We start from the raw sequence: 21009 nt of genomic DNA on the forward strand, positions 1-21009 counted from the left end.
TCTTCACATCTTGACCACCCTCTGGTTCATTTAGTCTATTCCCAGCCTCACTAGACAGTTCTTCAGCTTCACCTTTTTTATGTTCTTCATTCACATGATCTTCAACTTTTTCTTTACTATCTTCTGCATTTAAATCATGGCCACCCTCGTTTTCCTTCTCACCATCTTGGGTCTCTACATCCCCAGGTTTCTCTGCCTCCACTGTTCCCAGATTTCCATTTCTGTCATCAACCTCTAGCTTTTCTGTAGCTTCCTCTTCTGCCTTATCCTCATGAGATTTTTCTCCATCTTCCACCATCCCAGCAGAGCCCCCATCATCCACCTTGCCATCTGTCTCCTGTACCGTGTCCCCAGTTGACCTAACATCCCCAGCCTCATCTGCTAGGTCTTTTCTTTCATCTCTGTCTGTCTGTCCATCGCTCCTCCTCTCTATGTTCTGATCTGCGTCATCAGTGTCTCGCTGCCTCTCAGTGTCACCTGCACCTGTTTCTGTATCATTCTCTGTCTGAGATGCCGAACCCTCTCTCTCCATCTCTGGAACCTCAGTTTCTGTATTTCCAGTGTCCAGCGTTTCAGCATGTATCTCTGGTTCTTGTACCAATGATTCTTTGTCTTCTTTAGACTCTGTATTAACCTCATTTGTATTGTCCACATCCATAACTTTCTCCTGTGCCTTCTCAGTTTCAGTTTTTACTTCCTCTGTTTTATCTGGGTATTCAACCTCATTTGTCCTGTCACTTTGTTCTTCTATCTGCTTTTCCTCTATGTCTAAATGTTCTGCTTCTTCCTGAGTCTCATCTATTTCTTGCATTTCTTCTTCTATGTGGAAATTAGGTTCCTGTGCCTCTTGTGTGTAAGCTTCACTTTCGTCTGGAATATCATCCTGTGTGTTCGATTCTTGTGGCAAAGTGATTTCAGCTCCTGTAAAAGTGAGCATTTACAGTATTATTAAACCATTTCAGATGTATACAACTTTTACAAACACAAAACTGTCAATGTTTTTTGTCTGAGCACTGCAGAAACTAATTTGTGTAAAAAATTGTAACTTCACTAGTGCTATTATGGAAATAACTCAAAGAAAAGTCATTTGTCATTGAGCTTTATATGACCTGTAGATTGCTCAATTAGAAGACAACTACTACTTTACCTTGGCCATCTTGTTGGGTCTTCACTGAGGCCCTTTCATCTTCCTCTGTGCTTGTATCACTAAACTCTGGCTCTGAACTACATTGAGATTCCTTTAAAATGGCCTCAGCCAACTTCTCCTGCATTGACTTAGCTGTTTACAGTCACGAGGAATGAGACAGACATATGACATCCATAACACGTTAATGTTAATTTGAAAGTGAATTAACTAAATGAAAAACAGTCACATAATTAGTGGGATGATTTTAATATTTTATACAAAAATTTTACCACAAGCACAGCAAACACTTTGATTTGGAACACAGCATGCAGCAAACAACCACTTAAATGCTTTCACACAGGACAGATGTCCAAAAAGGATCCATAACGGTCTCTGATGAGAATACACATGGATTTTACAACAACCAATTAAGCCAAGCAGTGTATTTAATCATGTGTAACAAACAAATCAAAAATGTTTATATGCACATTGATTCAAACACATTGAAATCAGAACTCAAAACAAAATCACAAATAGAAACACTGCTCTGTATTTCCCAGCAATTAAATCGGCAAATCCAGCCAACACATAATGCATACTACATTTTATAGATTGTTTTGCAGTGCACTTGTCATAGTTTGAAATATAAGTCGCTCAAAAATAAGTCTAAACATTCTTGATGAATTGTGAAAGTCATGATAGAGTTTATACAGAGCAGTATGCTTATGGAAACACAAATAACGCTTTCAAAAGCATATTTAATGACAAACCAGTCAATACAATGATGTTTGCAAGACCACGTAGAGACAAACTGAGCTCTAAGTGGCCTTGAAAATTACACAAAGAAGAGTTTAACATATGTTATGCTTTTAACACAATCAGAACTCGAGTAATTAGCAAGGTCATGTACTTGTAAAAAAAAAAATGTATCGCCTTCTCAGGTTTAGGTAAGTAAAGTATTTCAGATAATATCAACGTAATAGAAGATGCTAATTAGTTAAAGCTGAAATGTGACACTATTTAAGCTAGGATAGGAGAAAGTATTTTAACATCAAACAAATGACACTTCAGCTTTAGTTAAAAATGCTGTGTGAGGTAACTAAACACTCTGTTTATCTTGCAGCAATCAAACCTAGTTTATTTGTGAATAGCCACAAAACAGACACTCCAGTTCTGATGTTGTTAAAGCCATGAAAAAACACAAAAGGTCTAAACATGACAGGAACACAGCACTAGTTTTCATGCAGGCACTTACCTCTCTCCGGCTCATTTTCTTGTAGCTTATCTTCAGGTTTGGCATCCTCCCCAGATTGCTCACCTTCAGTTCCCTCTTTCTTTTCTGTGTCTTCTGACATTTCCAGGTCGCTCTTCTCCATGCCATCCCCTGGACTATCCTGTGTCCCAGAGTCGTCCGCTGCAGCTTGAGGCAATGTAATACCGCTGGACTCTGTGGCCTCTGTCTCCTCCGGTTTGGTCTCAGCTGTGGTGAGAACTTCCTCTGGAACATCAGCAGTAGTGATTTCTTTGGTGTCCTCCACAATTTCTCTTTCACTGTTGTCATTGTCACTGCTGGACAAGTTGGAAGTTCGACCAGATGAGACCGATGATGACCTTTTGACCTCTGAAGAAAGAAGATGAATAATTTGTGAGTTTTAGGTGTTTAAGAATATTGACATGTTGCTGAAAGTGTGACCATAAAGTAATACTTACTAGACATATTGGCGTCATCACTGTCTGAGTTGTATTTCTCTTCATTTATGTCATTTTCATCCCTGGCCTTAGTTTCCTTTTCTCCCCCAGTGGTAGGAGAAGATGGATTTTCCTCTACTTCATCACCATCTTCAACTGGCCCTTCATCATCTGCCTCAAAGTCTTCCTCATATTCTATATGTTAGCATAGCATAAATGTGGAGGGTCAGAAAGCTCTCGTGATCTCGTGAGTTTATTTCATCAAAAATATTTTAACTTGTGTTCTGAAGATGAACGGAGGTCTTACAGGTTTGGAATGACATGAGGGTGAGTAATTAATGACAGAATTTTCATTTTTGGGTGAACTAACCCTTTAAAGACTGTTTTTGAAATCAAGAAAATATGTACCGTCTTTGGTCTTTTTCTGTCTTGTTGTTTCTCCATTAGGTTCTGTCTCCATTTCCCGAGGTGTGTCAGGCTCTGCATTAGACTGTGTTTCTATATCTTCGTCTACATCTTTGGCATCGTTAACATCGGGGGATTTAGAGGTTGGCAGCTCCTCTTTCGCTCTTTTTTGAGGAGGGGTGGGTTTTTTATCCAAGCCCATGGCAATAATGCACCTGAAGAATTACATCATACACACCAGTGTGGGTTTTTTTCAATGGCCAAAGCCAATAATGATAAATAATGTGGTGGTCGATATAATGCTACCGTGTGTATACAGTTGAGGTCAAAAGTTTACTGTACATGCATCTTGCAGAATCTGCAAAATGTTAACTATTTTACAAAAATATGAGAAATCATCATACAAAATGCATGTTATTTTTTATTTAGTACTGACCTAAATAAGATATTTCACATAAAAGACATTTAGCACAAAAGAAAATAATAATTGAATATAAAATGACCCTGTTCAAAAGTTGTTTAGTGATAGTTGTTTATGAGTCCCTAGTGTGTCCTGAACAGTTAAACTGCCCGCTGTTCTTTAGAAAAATCCTTTAGGTCCCACAAATTCCTTGGTTTTTCAGCATTTTTGTGTATTTGAACCCTTTCCAGCAATGACTGTATGATTTTGAGATCCATCTTTTCACACTGAGGACAATTGAGAGACTCATATGCAACTATTACAGAAGGTTCAAATGCTCACTGATGCTTCAGAAGTAAGCACAATGCATTAAGAGCCGAGGGGTGGAAACTCTTGGAATTTGAAGATCAAGAAACATTTATTTTTTGGGAGACAGGTAAGTATCTTCTGTAGCTTCTGAAGGGCAGTACTAATTAAAAAAATATGATATTTAGGCAAAATAATTTCATAATAATTTATGAACTTAACCATAACGAGATATTCCCTCAGAACTTGTATGGCTACGAAGTCAAATAGGGTTCTATAGCAAGATTAAAAAGTAAAGAAGAGTGTCCCACGCTAAAGAGAAAAAAGAAGTGAATGCAAGCCATTAGTAAGTACTGAAGCAACCGGTGATGAGTAAAGAAGCTGAATCCAAGAAATAAAGTTAGAGTCAAACTCAAATTTCTCTAAAATAAAAAATAAATAAACCCATTCAACCCTGTCAAATGCCTTCTCGGCATCTAAAGACAGAATTATTTCCGGTGAGTCAGATAGAGGGGAGAAAAGAATATTAAGAAGCATCTTAATGTTAAAGAATGAATGTCTTCCTGGTGTAAAACCCGTCTGATCTAGACAAATTAAAGATGGTAGTACCAACTGAAGACGACAAGATAAGACTTTTAATTTTAAAATCAACATTAAGGAGAGAACCGCTCTGTAACTACCACAAGAGGTGGGGGTCTTTATCTCTGAAAGATTTTTCTGAAGATTATTAAGGTAACAACACAGCATTAAGAATCAAGTGTATGTAAACTTTTGAACGGTGTAATTTTTATAAATTCAACTATTATTTTATCCTGTGTAAACATGTGAAATATCCTATTCAGGTAGTACTAAATAAAAATAACATGCATTTTTGATGATCCCTCTTATTTTGGTAAAATAATTAACATTTTGCAGATTCTGCAAGGTTTATGTAAACGTTTGATGTCAAATATAAATATATATAAATATTTGTTCTTGATTTTAAAAATAAGCACAAAAATATATGGAAATTTGTATATATTGAAATTAATTTTCATTACTTGTAGCATGGAGACGCTCCCTCCACGCCGCAAAATCCGAAGTGTCCATGTCTTCCCCCGAGTCGAGTGCCTTTCCTGTGTTTGAACTCACAGCAGGAGCTGAGCCGATCCACTTGCAGACCATTCAGAAAGAACGTAAGACTGAATGGAAATCCTTGGTGACGTCTTGAGACAAACTGGAACACTTCTACAAGTGAGGGTAAGCAAAGAAAATTCATTTTCGTTTTCCTTTTGATGAGTGTGTCTTATAATCAAAGAGGAGAATCACATAATATTTGCATAATATATTCTAATATATTCAACACTGCCAAGTCGGAACCACTTATTATCAAAAAGCTCCCAGATCAATAGTGTAACTCAATTTATGGTGTTCTTAAGATATAAATACAAAGCACAGGTGTACAGAGACCTACACTGACCTCCCTCTCTTAGCTTCCCTTTGTAGACACAGAGGTTCTCTCCTCCACAATGCTGCTGGAAGACCTTCACCTCATCTCTGAGGTCCATCAGATCATGGGACAGGTGAACACTCTTTCCAAAGTACACCATGCTTACTAACACTTTACTCTGGGCTGATGTCCTTTGTAGAGAAGACGGCTGCAGATGGAGGAATTGCATAGCATATAATAGAATATATGGCTATGTCAACCTTCACATACCTGAATACCCAGTAAATAACCTAAACATACTGACCTCTGTAGCAGCTGTTGGGGCCGTAGTGGGTCTTAACTTTCGCCCCCTGAGTGTGCCGTTCGCTCTCGGTCCTCTCTCTTTCTTTTTTGTGAGGGGTGGCACAGGGGTCACATAGTTGTTAATGACAGGAAGACGGTAGGGCGAGACATTGCTAGAGAAGTCTGTTGTGGTCAGATGTTTCATGGCGTCTTTGTCCAGCTATAAAACAACACAAAAACGCAGATTTTTAATACTTCAGCAAAGAAGTGTGCAAATTAGTAATAATTTATGCATGATAAAGGGTTAGTATTAGGACCTCAGGACGGTCTCACCGTATAACTGAGGGGTGGATCGGTGTCATTGGAGGAGTCCCGGTCCCGTGGTTTGTGTCGAGGGGAGGTTCTCTTTAGAGAGGCTGTGGCACTGTTGCTGTTCAGAGGCTTGAGTCGAACAGGCCTCTGCATCTTTCCTGGAGCCGTGTTTGGCCTAGAGGAACTCTGCTACAGGAATAAGACAATAACTCACCAAATTTTAAATATACTGAATATGCATGCTTAAAGAAGAGGTTTACTGCCAGAATGAAAATATCCTGATAATTTATTCACCCCCTTGTCATCCAAGATGTTCATGTCTTTATTTCTTCAGTCTCAAAGAAATTAAGGTTTTGAGGAAAACATTAAAGGAATTTTCTTCATATAATGGACTTCAATGATGGCCAATGGGTTGAAGGTTCAAATTGCAGTTTCAATGCAGCTTCAAAGTTTTTTCTCATGATTTCAGCTGAGGAATAAGGGTCTTATCTAAAGAAATGATCGTCATTTTCCTAAAAAATTAAACATTTATATACTTTTTAACCACAAATTCTCATTTTGCACTAGCTCTCATTTTGGAAAAGTCATGCATGGTTAATTCTTTGTCTTTGTACTTAAAAGTAGGGTAGGGTGAAAAATTATTTTCTCCTCCAACGTCCAACATCGTTGTTTAACCTTTTTTTTTTTTTTTGTAAAGGGCTTTTGACTTTTTTTTTTGCACGTTCACTTTGTAAACACTGGGTCAGTACTTTGAGCTAGTGCAGGATAAGCATTTGTGGTTAAAAAGTATATAAATTTGTATTTTTCTTAGAAAATGACAGATCGTTTTGCTAGATAAGACCCTTATTCCTCAACCTTGATTGTGTAGAGCCCTTTGATGCTGCACTGAAACTGCAATTTGGACCTTCAACCCGTCGGCCAGCATTGAAGTCCACTGTATGGAAAAAAATCCTGAAATGTTTTCCTCAAAAACCTTCTTTACGACTGAAGAAAAAAGACATGGGGGTGGGGAAATATCAGGAAATTTTAATTCTGGAAGTGAACTAATCCTTTAAGACGTCCTACTAATGTAAGACTTGTGCATTATAGAAAAGGAGTTATATATATATAAACTAACCTTTACTATATTGTAATTTGTTGTGCAATAAATACAAACTTCAGGTAAATAAAAGTATTGTTGAAATAAACTGCTAATCAATCAATGAATGTAATAATTCTAATTGCATTAGTTATAAAACATTAAAGTCAAAAGTCAAAATGACTTCAATTTTTAAGGAGATTTTAAACTAGTTAAACTAAGAGCTTAACATGTGGGTTTACAAAAACGTATCTAGAGAAACCAGAGCAAACAATAAAGCTCATGTGTCATCAATTTGCTGGAGCAGTAACTCTCCAGGCACCTAAAACGTCAACAGGCAAACATCCATGATTGGAACAAGCACAACACTTCATATCACCTTCTGTTAAACATCAGAGCCTGATGAGCAAACACTCATCTGAATCTGCAATTCAGCAACCATTAAGACAAATAAACATAAGCTGATTTTTTTTTTGCATAAGTGGCAAAAAAAAAAATTTGACAGCACATCACTAGGAAAACAGTCACATAATACAGCATTGAAGCGCATTTGCGACTCTGGACCACAAAACCAAGTCTTAAGTATCACTGGTATCTTTGTAGCAATAGCCAAAAATACATTGTATGGGTGTTACGGTGCGGTGCTGGATGAGACGAGACACGATATAACAATTACAAAGTCTTTTAATATAATCCAAGGAACTGACAGATCAGGAACACGAATAACTTCCACACACCAAACGTAAAACATGAGCAACGACCGACAAAGTGAGGAACTCAAAGACATGCTTATAAGGCATAACTCATAATGACAGACAGGTGACACAGATAACGGTGATGAGGGCAAAACCAATGCAGACAGATTAGCAGGGGGAGACAATGGGAGAAACCAAATACATGACATGACTATGACATTACGCCCCCCTCCGCATAGGCGCGTCCTCGCGCCGTACAAAACAGAAACAAAAAACAAAACAGACTAGAGGGGCGGCAAAACAGAAAAACAGAGTCCATGGAGGCTTAGGTGGAGGACGCAACCCCGGGAGGGGGACCAAAACAAGAGTCCAAGGGTTAGACAAGACAGTCCAGGGGGGCGACGACGGTGGGAGGAGCCAGGAAACAGACAGGAGGGACCCGGAGCAGGAGAGACAGACCCAGACCACAGCCATGATGACGACCCACGGTGGAGCCGACGGAGGGAGGAGCCATGGTGGAGGAAGGACCGCCGACTCCAGGGGGCCGACTGACAGAGGCGGAGCAGCTGGCAGAGGAGCCCGAGGCGGAGATGGAGAGCCGAAGATCCGGGGCGACACCGCGGATCCGGAGGGCCAAGGCGGAACTGGAGGCTCTGACGACCGAGGCGGAGTTCCGGAAGTCCGCGGCGGAGCCGGAGCGACAGAGGATGGAGGCTGTGCCGAAGGGAGGGAGGAGTCCGAAGGAGCCGGTGGGACGGCGCGACGAGGCACAGCCGGAGGAGCAGAGTCCTGAGGTGACGGAGGGACGACGACTGACCAGGGCGGAGCCGGAGAGACGATGGAGCCCGGTGGAGCTGGTGGACTGACGGGCGACGGTGGAGATGAGGGCATTGAGAGCCGTGGTGGAGCCGCAGGGTCGGAGGGCCACGGTGGAGATCTGGGCTCTGAGGCTGGAGGCGGAGCTGAGGGATCCTCCAGCCATGACACCGATGTTGACTGGCAGCCCTGCGGTGAGCCCACTGCACTGATGGTGGGCTGAGGGTGAGCAGAGGGGCTGACAGGGGACAGCGGTGGCCAGATGGACGGAGACATGAACAGAAGAGGGGGGGTGGGTGGGAATTTCTGACAGACAGGTTGGACGTGACAGGGAGGTATTTCTGTATTTAAGTCAATTAAATCACCAGAGTTATTGTCCATAATATCCGAAAAAAAATCAATCAGATCCCCAGAGTTGTCTTCCAGCTCACCCTCAGCGGTGTTGCAGTGGGCAGGGCTCTCCATTGCCCTCCCTTGCTCCACGTTGCTATCCACCGTCGCGGATGTAGATGCCGGCTCACGCACCTGATCCGACGTGCAGGACTCTGACTCTGTCGCTCGCGGCTCAGGTTCCTCCGCGGTGAAATCGGGCTCACACTCCGCATGTCGGGGTGATGTTTGGCTGGGCTCTGGGTCTGAAGTGGGGCTGGTGTCATTCTCCGCGGTCGACGAAGTTCTGCTGGACACCAGCACCCACTTGATGTACTCGGCGATGCTCTCTCGAGGACCCTCCCCGGACAGCCGCGCTTTGGTGGAGTTGTTGAGTCCTTTGCGATAGAATGTGCACAGGCAGCTGTCCGGGTAGTGCGTGTATGGGACGAGTCGCACAAAGTCTCTTGTGTGATCCTCGAGAGAGCGCTCCCCCTGCTCCAGGAGAATGATGAGGACGGCGGGGTTATCCATGATAAACAAAATAAACACTGAGAAAAAACGGAAAAAAAAGCAGGGGAAAACGCCGTGAAAAACTGTTTTAGGTCGGTCGTTTACTGTTACGGTGCGGTGCTGGATGAGACGAGACACGATATAACAATTACAAAGTCTTTTAATATAATCCAAGGAACTGACAGATCAGGAACACGAATAACTTCCACACACCAAACGTAAAACATGAGCAACGACCGACAAAGTGAGGAACTCAAAGACATGCTTATAAGGCATAACTCATAATGACAGACAGGTGACACAGATAACGGTGATGAGGGCAAAACCAATGCAGACAGATTAGCAGGGGGACACAATGGGAGAAACCAAATACATGACATGACTATGACAATGGGTCAAAATGATAGATTTTTCTTTTATGCCAAAAATCATTTGGATATCAAGTAAAGATCATGTTCCATGAAGATATTTTGTAAATTTTCTACCATAAATATATCAAAACTTATTTTTTGATTAGTAATATGCATTGCTAAGAACTTCATTTGGACAACTTTAAAGGCAACTTTCTCAATATTTTGCACCCTCGGATTTCAGATTTTCAAATAGTAGTATATCGGCCAAATACTGTCCTATCCTAGCAAACCAAACATCAATGGAAATCTTATTTATTCAGCTTTCAGGTGTTGTATAAATCTCTATTTCAAAAAAATTTACCCTTATGACTGGTTTTGGGGTTCAGGGTCACATTTTATTATGGAGGTGGTACCTACTAATTGTAGGGAGTACACTCAAATAGGCCACTCACAGATTCTGTTGACTCAGAATGCTCGCCCTCCGGCCCAGAATGCTGTGCGTGTGAGATCTTTGGCCTTGTGGGTGGCCGAGGTGACAGCATTAGCATTGGTTCATCCTCACATCTCTTGGTGCGCTCAGCCTAACATAAAATGTGAAAAATAGAATCACAAAATTTACTTTATCATGTCTCCAAGGCCAGTTTGAGTCTGAAAGAAGTTCTGTAAATATGACAAACCTTCATTTTGTGGATTCGTTCCCTCCGTGCAAATTCCTCGAGTTTTCTCTTGATCTCGGTTTGATGGAGGCGCTGAATAAACAGGAAACGTGAAATATCTTAAAAATATATATATCTGCCTTATTTTTCCCATTAGAGTGGGGCCGGCCATTTGTAAATTTTAAAGGTCTGGCTTACAGTCTCATCCACGTCCAGCTCTTTTTTACCTGTACAAAACAGCTAATTTTGCGTCTTGATATTGCAAATTGGTGTGTTTTACCATATTATTTTAATCTATCGTCTTAATTATGAACACACTAGTTTGTAGTTCAAACAGTTTTAGCATTTAACTGCACATTGTTATTAATCAATTACTAATTGAGATTCATTTAACATAAATACTGCTTTTTTAAATTGTAAAGTGTAAAAATCAGATAATGCAAGAATATCTTTTTGACAGTACACAATGGTCTAGGATAACAGCACCTGTGGACTGTATAATGCTCTCACCTCCATGTCTAGCACCTTGTGAAAAATGGCCTGAGCTAGACACTCCCTCACATGTCTCTGATGCGCTCGCTGGATCAGCTTGTGCTTGTACTCCTTATCGGGAACAATCCGGCCGCTCCGAGTGATCTGAAGCACATGCACCTGCATTTAATGACTGATGCATCTGATCTTGTATAAAATAAAGTGCCTTTCCTTTCATCTTTTAACTGGTTATTTAAAGCGATCATTATGAGAATACTAATTACGTTCTATAACGTATGACATAACATTTACAGAGATCAACGTATGTTAGTTTGCAAATATTGAAACTTCTAGGAATGATCTAAACTCTAGGTTAATACCAGTGAGTATGCACAACATCATTTTCTAGATTGATCTTAAATGTGACCCTGGACCACAAAACCAGTCTTAAGTAGAATGGGTATATTTGTAGCAATAGCCAAAAATACATTGTATGGGTCAAAATTATCGATTTTTCTTTTATGCCAAAAATTATTAGGATATTAAGTAAAGACTGTGTTCCATGAAGATGTTTTGTAAATTTAAAAATATCAAAACTTAATTAGTAATATGCATTGCTAAGAACTTCAAGTGGACAACTTTAAAGGTGATTTTCTCAATATTTTTGGCACCCTCAGATTTTCAAAAAGTTGTATCTTGGTCAAATATTGTCCTATCCTAACAAATACATCAATGGAAAGCTTATTTATTCAGCTTTCAGATGATATATAAATCTCAATTTCAAAAAATTGTCCCTTATGACAGGTTTTGTTGTCCAGGGTCACGAATGTGCACATACCAGCCCAACTTTCTGAAGATGTCTTCGTATTCTTGCATTGTTGAAGTATCCAGTCAGATGTTTGTCAGTTAAGCTGTTGTAAGCTGAAATAAGACTACATGGACAAAAATAATATCAGAACTGTATTCTTGAGTTTTGATAATGTCAATATGTTACACAATTTGAATAAAAAAAAAAAACATAAATCATGTTGTTCCAAACCCGTTGTTCATCTTTAGAACACCTATTAAGATATTTTGGATGAAATCAGATATTTTTAATGGAATCCATGCATCAGCAGCAAAATGTGCATGTGTGGTACTCTTTGTGAACACACGTCTAAGACTGACACTAAAGAGAAGAAATTGTTGCATGAAGTCATTATTTTTGTTTTCGTTGCACACCAAATGTATTCTCATAGCTTGATAAAACTACACTTAAACCACTGATGTCACATGGACTATTTTAACAATGTCTTTAATACCTTTCAAGGCCTTGAACATGTCAGTTGCATTGCTGTCTATGCAGGATCAGAAAGCTCTCGGATTTGATCAAAAATATCTTAATTTGTGTTCCAAAGATGAACAAAGGTCTTAGGGGTTTGGAACGACATGAGGGTGAATAATTAATGACAGAATTATCATTTTTGGGTGAACTATCACTTTAAAAACATTCATATATCTCATCCCAGGCATGATGGACTTGTAATATAAAGACAGGCCCAACCAGACTGATAGAATGATTCAGTGATCCTCGAGGCCACCAGTGCTAAGGATTTCAGCTTGAGGTGAACACTCTACATCTGTGTCAAGTGTAGTCTTGGAAATGCTCGACTGTTTGTCTGCCTGGCTTTTTCCGATACAGATTTGATTTCCCTCAGCGTTTGTAAAGAAGACAACACAACCTGTACACCAATCCTCAGGCCAAGTAGATACCATTACCGGTGTCTGGTTTCTATTGGAATTGAGTGTGGATGGATAGCACACTTAACCCATGGCCCCCCTTTGAATGAATGTCTCTCTCTAAAATTGTTCAGAAATAAAACATATCTGTTTTAGACAATCTAAACATGGAATTGCACATTCATTTTTGTCTTATTTATCAGTTAGACATATTTAATATGACAACTAGCGATTTGAAGTATGTTAAACAAGTAAAGGCATGCCTGAACAATATAGCCTGTCCATTAAGGAGTCTTTGTGTTGTTTTATCTCCACAGTAACAACAGGTTTTGGTCACTTAGTGTCATGACATAAAAATAAAGCTGAAAAATAATAATTATTATGCATATTTCTTGGTAATGCAGCTAGCAGTCTAAGACAGGACAGTAGTTAGTGAGCATTTTATACTACATTTCAGTCAACACTGCAACTTGGTCTAGCTTAGTTACTCACCCTGGGTTCAGATGACTCATTTTGTCGGTGCGCAGTGATCTTTGATATGAATCAAGCAATCAGGCAATAATACGAAAGCTTTCTTTAATCCAGAGGACATTAAAACTATGTGTGCATCTGTCTGCCCGGCTCTGAATACTCAACACCTTTCCTCGCGCCGCGCGGAACTGATGACAGCCAGCGTTACCATGGTGCATCACGTGACGATGCCCTTAAGACTCCGCATTCTTTGTGCTTTATTTTAAAGCTGTATTATAATACTTAAATTCATATTAGTACGTCTTATAGTCAAATTTGTACATATCCGTGATAAAAGAATGATAATACAGGGCTTATTAGATTAAAATGGGAATTATTAATAATGGAAAAAAATCATGATGCCATGTATTGCCTAATATATCACTTTTGTCATATGTTATGGTTTTGAATATTCATTAGGCCCAAACATGAATTCGGTTTATTTCGTAAAGATTATTGTAGGTCAGGACAATCAGTCTTAAAGCTGTACATTAACGCCCCCTACTGTTTTCACTGGGGATTGTCCGCCCATGAATTTTTCAACGCAACATTTTGGGATTTAATTCTTGGTAACATAAACATGTTAATTTGTTGAAGGAATCGAAAAATAAAGCAAACAGCCTAAGTAAGGATTAAAATTAACGATAAAATATTAAGTAGAAATTAATCAACTTTGGTTACTGCTCTGCTGAAAAAAACAATGGAAAACATCACAGAAATTCTAATGGTTTCCACTACAAATAAAAACACTACAAACCATCAACTTTTAACCATTAACACCATTAAAAATGATTTCCTGTAGTGTGAAGGCGACCAATCACCAGTAGAGACCATAGGCACCATTAGAGTTTCCATTAAAACCAGTACAATTCCCATTATAACCAGTAAAACCATCACAGATGTGATGGTTTCTATTGTTTTGTTGTTTTTTCAGTAGGATGTCATTGAAAATAATTTTTCTATTTTCTCAGTCTGGACTAAAATTGTAGGATAACGAAATTATAATATTTTCTCTGTTAAGCTATTACAACTGCACATATGCTAAAAATTATGCGTTCTGTCTGAATTGTTTTTATTTTCGTTTTCTATATGGTCCTTGCGTCAACTCTGGCGCTATTGTTGCGCTTGAGGACGATTCGACCTCGACTCGAGGCCTTTGCGTTATGTTCCATTTCAGTTTGTAAACGGACAAAAGCTCCCTCTGTGTATTCAAAATCCTTGCTAGCCTATTTCTGTAGACTATTATTTTTAATATCATCAAAGCAATAATTTTCACTCCATGTTAATGTGTGTATAGCCTGTATATCGCATGGCCTTACACTCAAAACGTCTACGTCCAATTCATATTACGTGAAATGCATACAGGAATGTTTTTTGTGTGCGTGTGTCTGTGTGTAACTACTTAACCATATTTTGATGACAAAATTATACCCAAGAGTGAGCCAAAACCTCCAAAAACCTACCCCCCCAAAAAAAGCTGGTATAAAAATAAAATAAACTTAAAGTTTTCTGTTTAGGGGTGGTTTAGGTTAGAAAATGCATATAAAAACAATAGAAGTCTATGTAATGTTCCCATATAGACAGCTAGCAGTGTGTGTGTGTGTGTGTGTGTGTGTAAGTGTGTGTGTGTGTGTGTGTGTGTGTGTGTGTGTGTGTGTGTGTGTGTGTGTGTGTGTGTGTGTGTGTGTGTGCGTGTGCGTGTGTGTGTGCGTATGATGGCATCGGTGGGATTGTGGTGGTGTTTGGGTGTGCTGTGTGTGGCAGCAAGTGCAATCAGTGTTAGATTGGACATTTGTGCTGTGATTGTGGAGAAGGCAATCACTCTCTGATTAGGGATTTTTACAAGGCTCTCTGATTTGGCCAGACAGAGATCGCTACAGTCCTGAAGTGATCACGACACCCTCAACCCCAAAAACACGCAGGCTAAAGAAGGCCTTCTCGGAGTACACCAACGAGAATGTCCACAGCCAATATACAGTCAAACTAAAATTTATTCAGACACCTTCAACATTTCTCATATTATCAGTTTATTCACTATAGTATAGAAGCACACTGACGAGAATGTCCACAGCCAATTTTAGTTTATCAGTTTATTTGCTATAAGTTAGAAAATGATACAGAACAAATGAATCTTAATAATCACAAATGAATTACAGTCAAACCGATATCTTCAAAATTTCACACATTATCACAGTTTATTCGCTATAGTTAAAAAAATGATAATAAAACATGACAAGAAGTCAAGAGTTAAACTGTATCAGAACAAATTCTTCTTCATAATGTTAGATGACTTTGATAGAAAGGTATGTAACAAAACATGGTCAGGTCAAAGTGTCAAATCAAATTTACTGGTAGTCCACTGTATGAATACTTTTGGGGTATATGTCACAGTTTACTTTATTTTGCAATCCTATAGTGTCCAGCACCCACTAGTAAAAATGATCAAAAATTATATCTGGTGTCTGAATAATTTTTGGTTTGACTGTGCATGTATAATAGTAGTTAAACTATTAAATACATACAAAACGGCATAACTTAAACAACGAACATGGTGCCTCTCATGGAAAACAAAATGAAAACAGATGCCAATTATGAAAAATGTCAAACTGACTGTATTTGTAAAGTTACTAAGAGAAACATTTTATTAGGTGTTTTTATTACTATAATTGTTCTAATCTGTTAAAAAGACCAATTTATATGATTATAACTTATACAGCTTAGTTATAATTTATAACATCAGTCATTAGGCACAATTGCTGAAATTTGGTTAATTAAATAAAAAGCAACCCCATAAACTTTGGGCCTATCTAAAGTAGCACTTGATGTATTTGACTAACAGATAATCCTTAGCTAGTCTTACGAAATTAAATCAATAGGTTAATAATAATAATAATATTTTGTTATCATTATAAATAATTATTATTATTGTCTTAAATAATTTACATAAAGAACATTCAAACAACAGTTTAAAACGTCCTACAAACTGTAGGTTTTCCAGCACATGTCTGTCAGCTGGTGCATGAAGACTTGAAAATGACATACAATTAAATTTAAAACGTAAATTGCTTTAGGCCAACACCTATTGTTTCATTTGAAATACCTACAATGAACAAATAAATAACTAGGAAGCGCCTTTCTCCTCATAATGATAAATTGATTTTTTTGTCCAAAGTGATGTGTTCCGTCCACAGTTCGGACGGAATATTTCCACCATTTCCCCTAAATTATACCAGAAGAAGAAAAGGACCCGCCTTGAAATGGCGGCAATTAAGTGTCAAGAGTTTAATGAGACCTCTTCACCTTTGGGTTGCTCTGGTTGCGCGTTTTGTGCCAAACGCGGGGTTTTAATTGGTGTTATTAAATAAATCAATTCTCTTCTTCCACTGATTCTTCAGAGGTTTTGACTGGCATGCGTAATTGATACGTTTGGGGTGAAGGCATTATGTGTGAACCGTTTCCGAATCCCTAATGCGGATTTGAAGTACATAATATACTGCACAGATAACCATTACTCCAAGAGTCGGACGCGTTTTAACAATGACTGGAATTCGAAAGTCGTAGATGTAGTTTTGGTAATTGTTGCGGTTGTCATGGTGAATAGAAGAGTGGATGATGTTTATGGGATGGAGCGCACATTTAAAGGCGGTGAGACTTTTGGAAATCTGAAGCGCATTCACTAAAGTCATGTCGACGGATCACATGGAGGATTTTACTAGCGAGTGCAGAGACGCTACACGTGACATTTGTTTGGTAAATATATATTTTTTGCTTAACCATAACTTAAAGCCATTGATAAAACCTATAAACTTTCCAGTCAGTGAGTGTTATACTACGATGTAACGTTAGAGTGTCAACTATTGGTTAATTTATAGGTTGGCTAACTCTTTGCGTTTTATCCATTGAGGTTCATATTACATTTTTTTACAACTACAGTTTTATTTTTACAAGTAACAGTTTTGTTATATACATGTGATATGAATTAAGCCTTGAATAAAGCGTTAAATAATGTCAAAATCCTACCTATGCCTTGCCGGTGTACCGATAAGTTACCTCCTCAGGCGAACCGGATATCTGTTCGTAAAACTTAGCAGTGAAAATACAATTTTTTAAATTGAAAATTAAAATTCGATTAGAAATGTACGTTTAATATGTACATAAAAATAAATATTGCTAAATGAATTTAATTAAATGTAAAATACTTTATAAGACGCATTGTTTCCCCTCAACCAATGCATAGTTATATCTGTGCTTTACAGAAGTGCAAAGTTTAACTACATAATTGTGAACCTGGAAAACCCCATAAAGTGTTTTTTTTTTTTAAATTGGGATTTATACATAATCTGAAGCTGAATAAATAAGCTTTCCATTGATGTATGACTTGTTATGGTAGGGAATATTTGGCCAAGATACAACTATTTAAAAATCTGGAATCTGAGAGTGCAAAAAAATCTAAATATTGAGAAAATAGCCTTTAAAGTTGTGCAAATGAAGTTCTTAGCAATGCATATTACTAATCAAAAATTAAGTTTTGATATTTACGGTATTTACAAAATATCTTAATGGAACATGATCTTTACATAATATCCTAATGATTTTTGACCCATACAATGCATTGTTAGCTTTTCTTACAAATATACCCTTGCTACTTAAGTTTTGTGGTCCAGGGTCACGATTTTCTGTATGTTTAAAATTATAGACCAAATATAATTTCTTTTTCTTCAGAGTTCATCAGAATTTATGGATGGCCGATCTGATCCGGCTTCTCCATCTGCTTTACCTCAAGCAATGCCATCTGATGCTTTCCAAGGCAAAGCAGTTTGCACAAGGTGTGGAGAGCACATCCTAGACCGGTATCTCCTTAAGGTGAGAAGATTTACTTTAATTCGCTTAATATTTATTCATTGCATTGGCAATTTGAAATGCTGTATGATCAGTTCCGTCATCTGTTCATAATGCAATTTCTTGTTGAATGCAGGTCAATGACTTGTGCTGGCATGTGCAATGCCTTTCATGCAGTGTGTGTCAAACCACTCTGAGCGGACACACCACCTGCTACGTTAGAGAGCGAGAGGTCTTCTGCAAACTAGATTACTTCAGGTACTTCTGAAGGATGTACATTACACATATGCATACACAATGTTTCAGAATGATTAATCCTAATCCAAACATGATTATGATTGTTTGACAGGAGGTACCAGACGTGGTGCTCATGCTGCGGGGAAACGGTTCACTCCACAGACTGGGTGCGCAGGGCAAAGGGAAATGTTTACCACCTGGCGTGTTTCTTGTGCTTCTCTTGTAAAAGGCAGTTGTCCACAGGCGAGGAGTTTGCTTTGGTCGGGCAACAATTACTGTGTCGAGTTCATTACGACACCATGCTGGACAAACTCAAAGGCGCTGCTGAAAAAGGTAATGTAGGTTTACTTCCATGTTGAAGAATAAGGTGGATAAAGCCTAGTGTATCTAGTTTATTTGATTAACCATATATAATATTTTCGAAAAATCATGTTGAAATGTATCAAATATGATGCATCAGGCTTTTTTATTTTTAATTTATTAACAATATACAAATCATAATGAGAACATGAAAACACATATCAGTTCAACTTTATGATACATCAGGAACGTTTATTTGTCCATGATCTCTCAATCATTATTGTATTGGTTTATGTGTTTTGCTCCCATAATTAAAACTAGATCTTAAAATTGATTAAACATCATTTTACTAATACATATTATTGTAAGATATATATTGACTTAGTTATATGCATTTTATATAAGAAGTCTGCTATAAAGATCTCACTCATTTAAATTACAAGCCATCAGAATTTAATCTTAATTTTTGGCCATATACATATCAGGAACTTCACCAAACTGAAATGTTTCCCCATTAATTATAAGCTCCATATTCTGTATATCATGCTATATCAGCCATAAAAGATATATAATGATATATCAATATTATACTCAACAACAAACATGCTTAGTTTTTGTCTTCAATTTCAATAAACTGTTCCATTTTAAAAAATAGATTTTTTTTATACACTACCAGTCAAAAGTTTTTCATGATTTTAACATTTTTTTTAATGTTCTTCTGCTCACCAAGCCTGCATTTATTTGATCCAAAGTACAGCAATAACAATAAAATTTAGAAATATTCTTACAATTTAAAATAACTGTTTTCTATTTAAATATATTTTAAAAAAGCAATTTATTCCTGTGATTTCAAAGCTGAATTTTTAGCATCATTACTCCAGTCACATGATCCTTCAGAAATTGTAATATTCTGATTTGCTGCTCAAAAAACATTTATTATTATAAATATTATGTTGATAACAGCTGAGTAGAATTTTTTCAGGTTTCTTTGATGAATAAAAACTTCAGAAGAGTAGCATTGATCTGAAATAGAACATTTTGTAACATTGTAAATGTCTTTATCATCACTTTTGATCAATTTAAAGCATCCTTGCTAAAAAAATTTCTTGAAAAGCGAATCAGCATATTAGAACGATTTCTGAAGGATCATGTGACACTGAAAAATGGAGTAATGATTCTGAAAATTTAGCTTTGATCACAGGAATAAATTACATTTTAAAATATATTCAAGTTAAAAACAGTTGGATTCAAAAATTTCACTGTTTTTGCTGTACTTTGGATCAAATAAATGCAGGTTGGTGAGCAGAAGAGACTTCTTTAAAAAACATTACAAATCATACTGTTCAAAAACTTTTGACTGGTAGTATCAGGCTTTACAAGAACAAAATAGATATGTTTTGCATAGTTTGTGTAAAAATAATCCAGTAACATCTTAGGGTGAATAAAACATTTGTTTGTTGTTGATGTCTTCTGGTTTGTATCATGCACTCAACCCCAAAAAATAATTACACCTGTGCCTTATCTTAAATTATTCCAGGTAAAACTGTCTCTCCTGATGGTGCATTGCACACAGGCTGTGAAACAAACCAAAAACCATCTAAAAGAGCACGTACCAGTTTCACTTCAGACCAGCTACAGGTAAACAAAAGCATCACTCTCTCCCCATTCAATATATGCCATATGATGAGTTCTGGGGTCTGGGGTTTTATTAAAAAAGTTCAGTGTTGCTGCTACTTGTAATCGAACCATACTACCGATTTCCCACTTGGTTAATGTCTCTGACACTATTTTGATATTTGTGGCTTGCAGGTTATGCAGTCCCAGTTTGCTCAGGACAATAACCCAGATGCACAAACCCTTCAAAGGCTTGCTGAACAGACTGGGCTTAGCCGACGCGTCATTCAGGTTACATTTCTTTAGCAATTTCCTAAATTGGGCTGTTATACCCAAAAAGGGAGAGAGAAGGGAGTTAATTTGTTGTCTTAATAATTTCTTTCTGGTTAGGTCTGGTTTCAAAACTGCCGTGCCCGTCATAAGAAGCACATTTCTCCCCCTTGTTCAGCACCGACAGGAGGTCTGTCTTCACACCAACCCGTGTCCACTCTGAATGAGCAGCACTATTCACACACATCCCTGCTCACAGCACTACACAGCACCTGCATCGATGGTGAGTCTCTTCAAATGAACTCTTTAAATACTGTAGTATATAATCTCTTTTTAAAGTGGAAAATTGCTATATAGAGCAGAAATGCTGAATGAGCATTATCACAAAGACATAGTTGTCCTTTGCACTTTTGTTAATGAGTTTGTTTCTCCATTTTCAGTGCACACACCATCCTCTCTACTCTATCCGCCGTTACTGTCCCACCAATCAACACATCTACCAATCAGCAGCAGCTAAATGGTTTACAATTCAGTTGTAAATATAGTGCCAGTTATTCTAACTTACACCTTTGTAGTAAATGTAATAATTTATGTTTTAAAACAGTTTGTTTTGTTCCTAT

At 37.9% G+C, this 21009-nt stretch overlaps 2 protein-coding genes across 2 annotated transcripts; one reads left to right on the top strand and one right to left on the bottom strand.

Annotated features, from left to right (window-relative positions):
• Window positions 1–2063: 2063 nt before the first annotated feature.
• erich3 (glutamate-rich 3) lies at window positions 2064–13131 on the bottom strand. The gene is made up of 12 exons (XM_073819532.1): window positions 13112–13131; window positions 11739–11832; window positions 10940–11065; window positions 10451–10522; window positions 10226–10354; window positions 5971–6138; window positions 5660–5857; window positions 5386–5563; window positions 4967–5153; window positions 3224–3435; window positions 2837–3010; window positions 2064–2747 (listed from the first exon to the last, which is right to left on the bottom strand). The coding sequence occupies exons 1-12, from the start codon at window positions 13129–13131 to the stop codon at window positions 2359–2361; spliced, it is 1947 nt and encodes a 648-aa protein (XP_073675633.1). The 3' UTR covers window positions 2064–2358.
• Window positions 13132–17864: 4733 nt separating this feature from the next.
• Window positions 17865–20906, top strand: LOC141287472 (LIM/homeobox protein Lhx8). The gene is made up of 7 exons (XM_073819624.1): window positions 17865–17992; window positions 18105–18226; window positions 18318–18538; window positions 20043–20143; window positions 20315–20410; window positions 20510–20672; window positions 20830–20906. The coding sequence occupies exons 1-7, from the start codon at window positions 17867–17869 to the stop codon at window positions 20904–20906; spliced, it is 906 nt and encodes a 301-aa protein (XP_073675725.1). The 5' UTR covers window positions 17865–17866.
• Window positions 20907–21009: the final 103 nt, after the last annotated feature.

The sequence above is a fragment of the Garra rufa genome, chromosome 15 (assembly GCF_049309525.1).
Source record: "Garra rufa chromosome 15, GarRuf1.0, whole genome shotgun sequence".
NCBI classification, from domain to species: domain Eukaryota; kingdom Metazoa; phylum Chordata; class Actinopteri; order Cypriniformes; family Cyprinidae; genus Garra; species Garra rufa.

What these genes read in the sequence shown, in the direction of transcription:
- erich3 (XM_073819532.1), bottom strand. Translation starts at nt 13,131, where the DNA reads ATGAGTCATCTGAACCCAGG. An exon ending in ATCTTCAGAAAGTTGGGCTG is followed by an intron (nt 11,066 to 11,738) that starts GTATGTGCACAT and finishes CATGTGCTTCAG; the next exon opens with ATCACTCGGAGCGGCCGGAT. An exon ending in ATTCTGAGTCAACAGAATCT is followed by an intron (nt 6,139 to 10,225) that starts GTGAGTGGCCTA and finishes TTATTCCTGTAG; the next exon opens with CAGAGTTCCTCTAGGCCAAA.
- LOC141287472 (XM_073819624.1), top strand. Translation starts at nt 17,867, where the DNA reads ATGGATGGCCGATCTGATCCGGCTTCTCCATCTGCTTTACCTCAAGCA. An exon ending in TGCAAACTAGATTACTTCAG is followed by an intron (nt 18,227 to 18,317) that starts GTACTTCTGAAG and finishes ATTGTTTGACAG; the next exon opens with GAGGTACCAGACGTGGTGCT. An exon ending in TTAGCCGACGCGTCATTCAG is followed by an intron (nt 20,411 to 20,509) that starts GTTACATTTCTT and finishes CTTTCTGGTTAG; the next exon opens with GTCTGGTTTCAAAACTGCCG.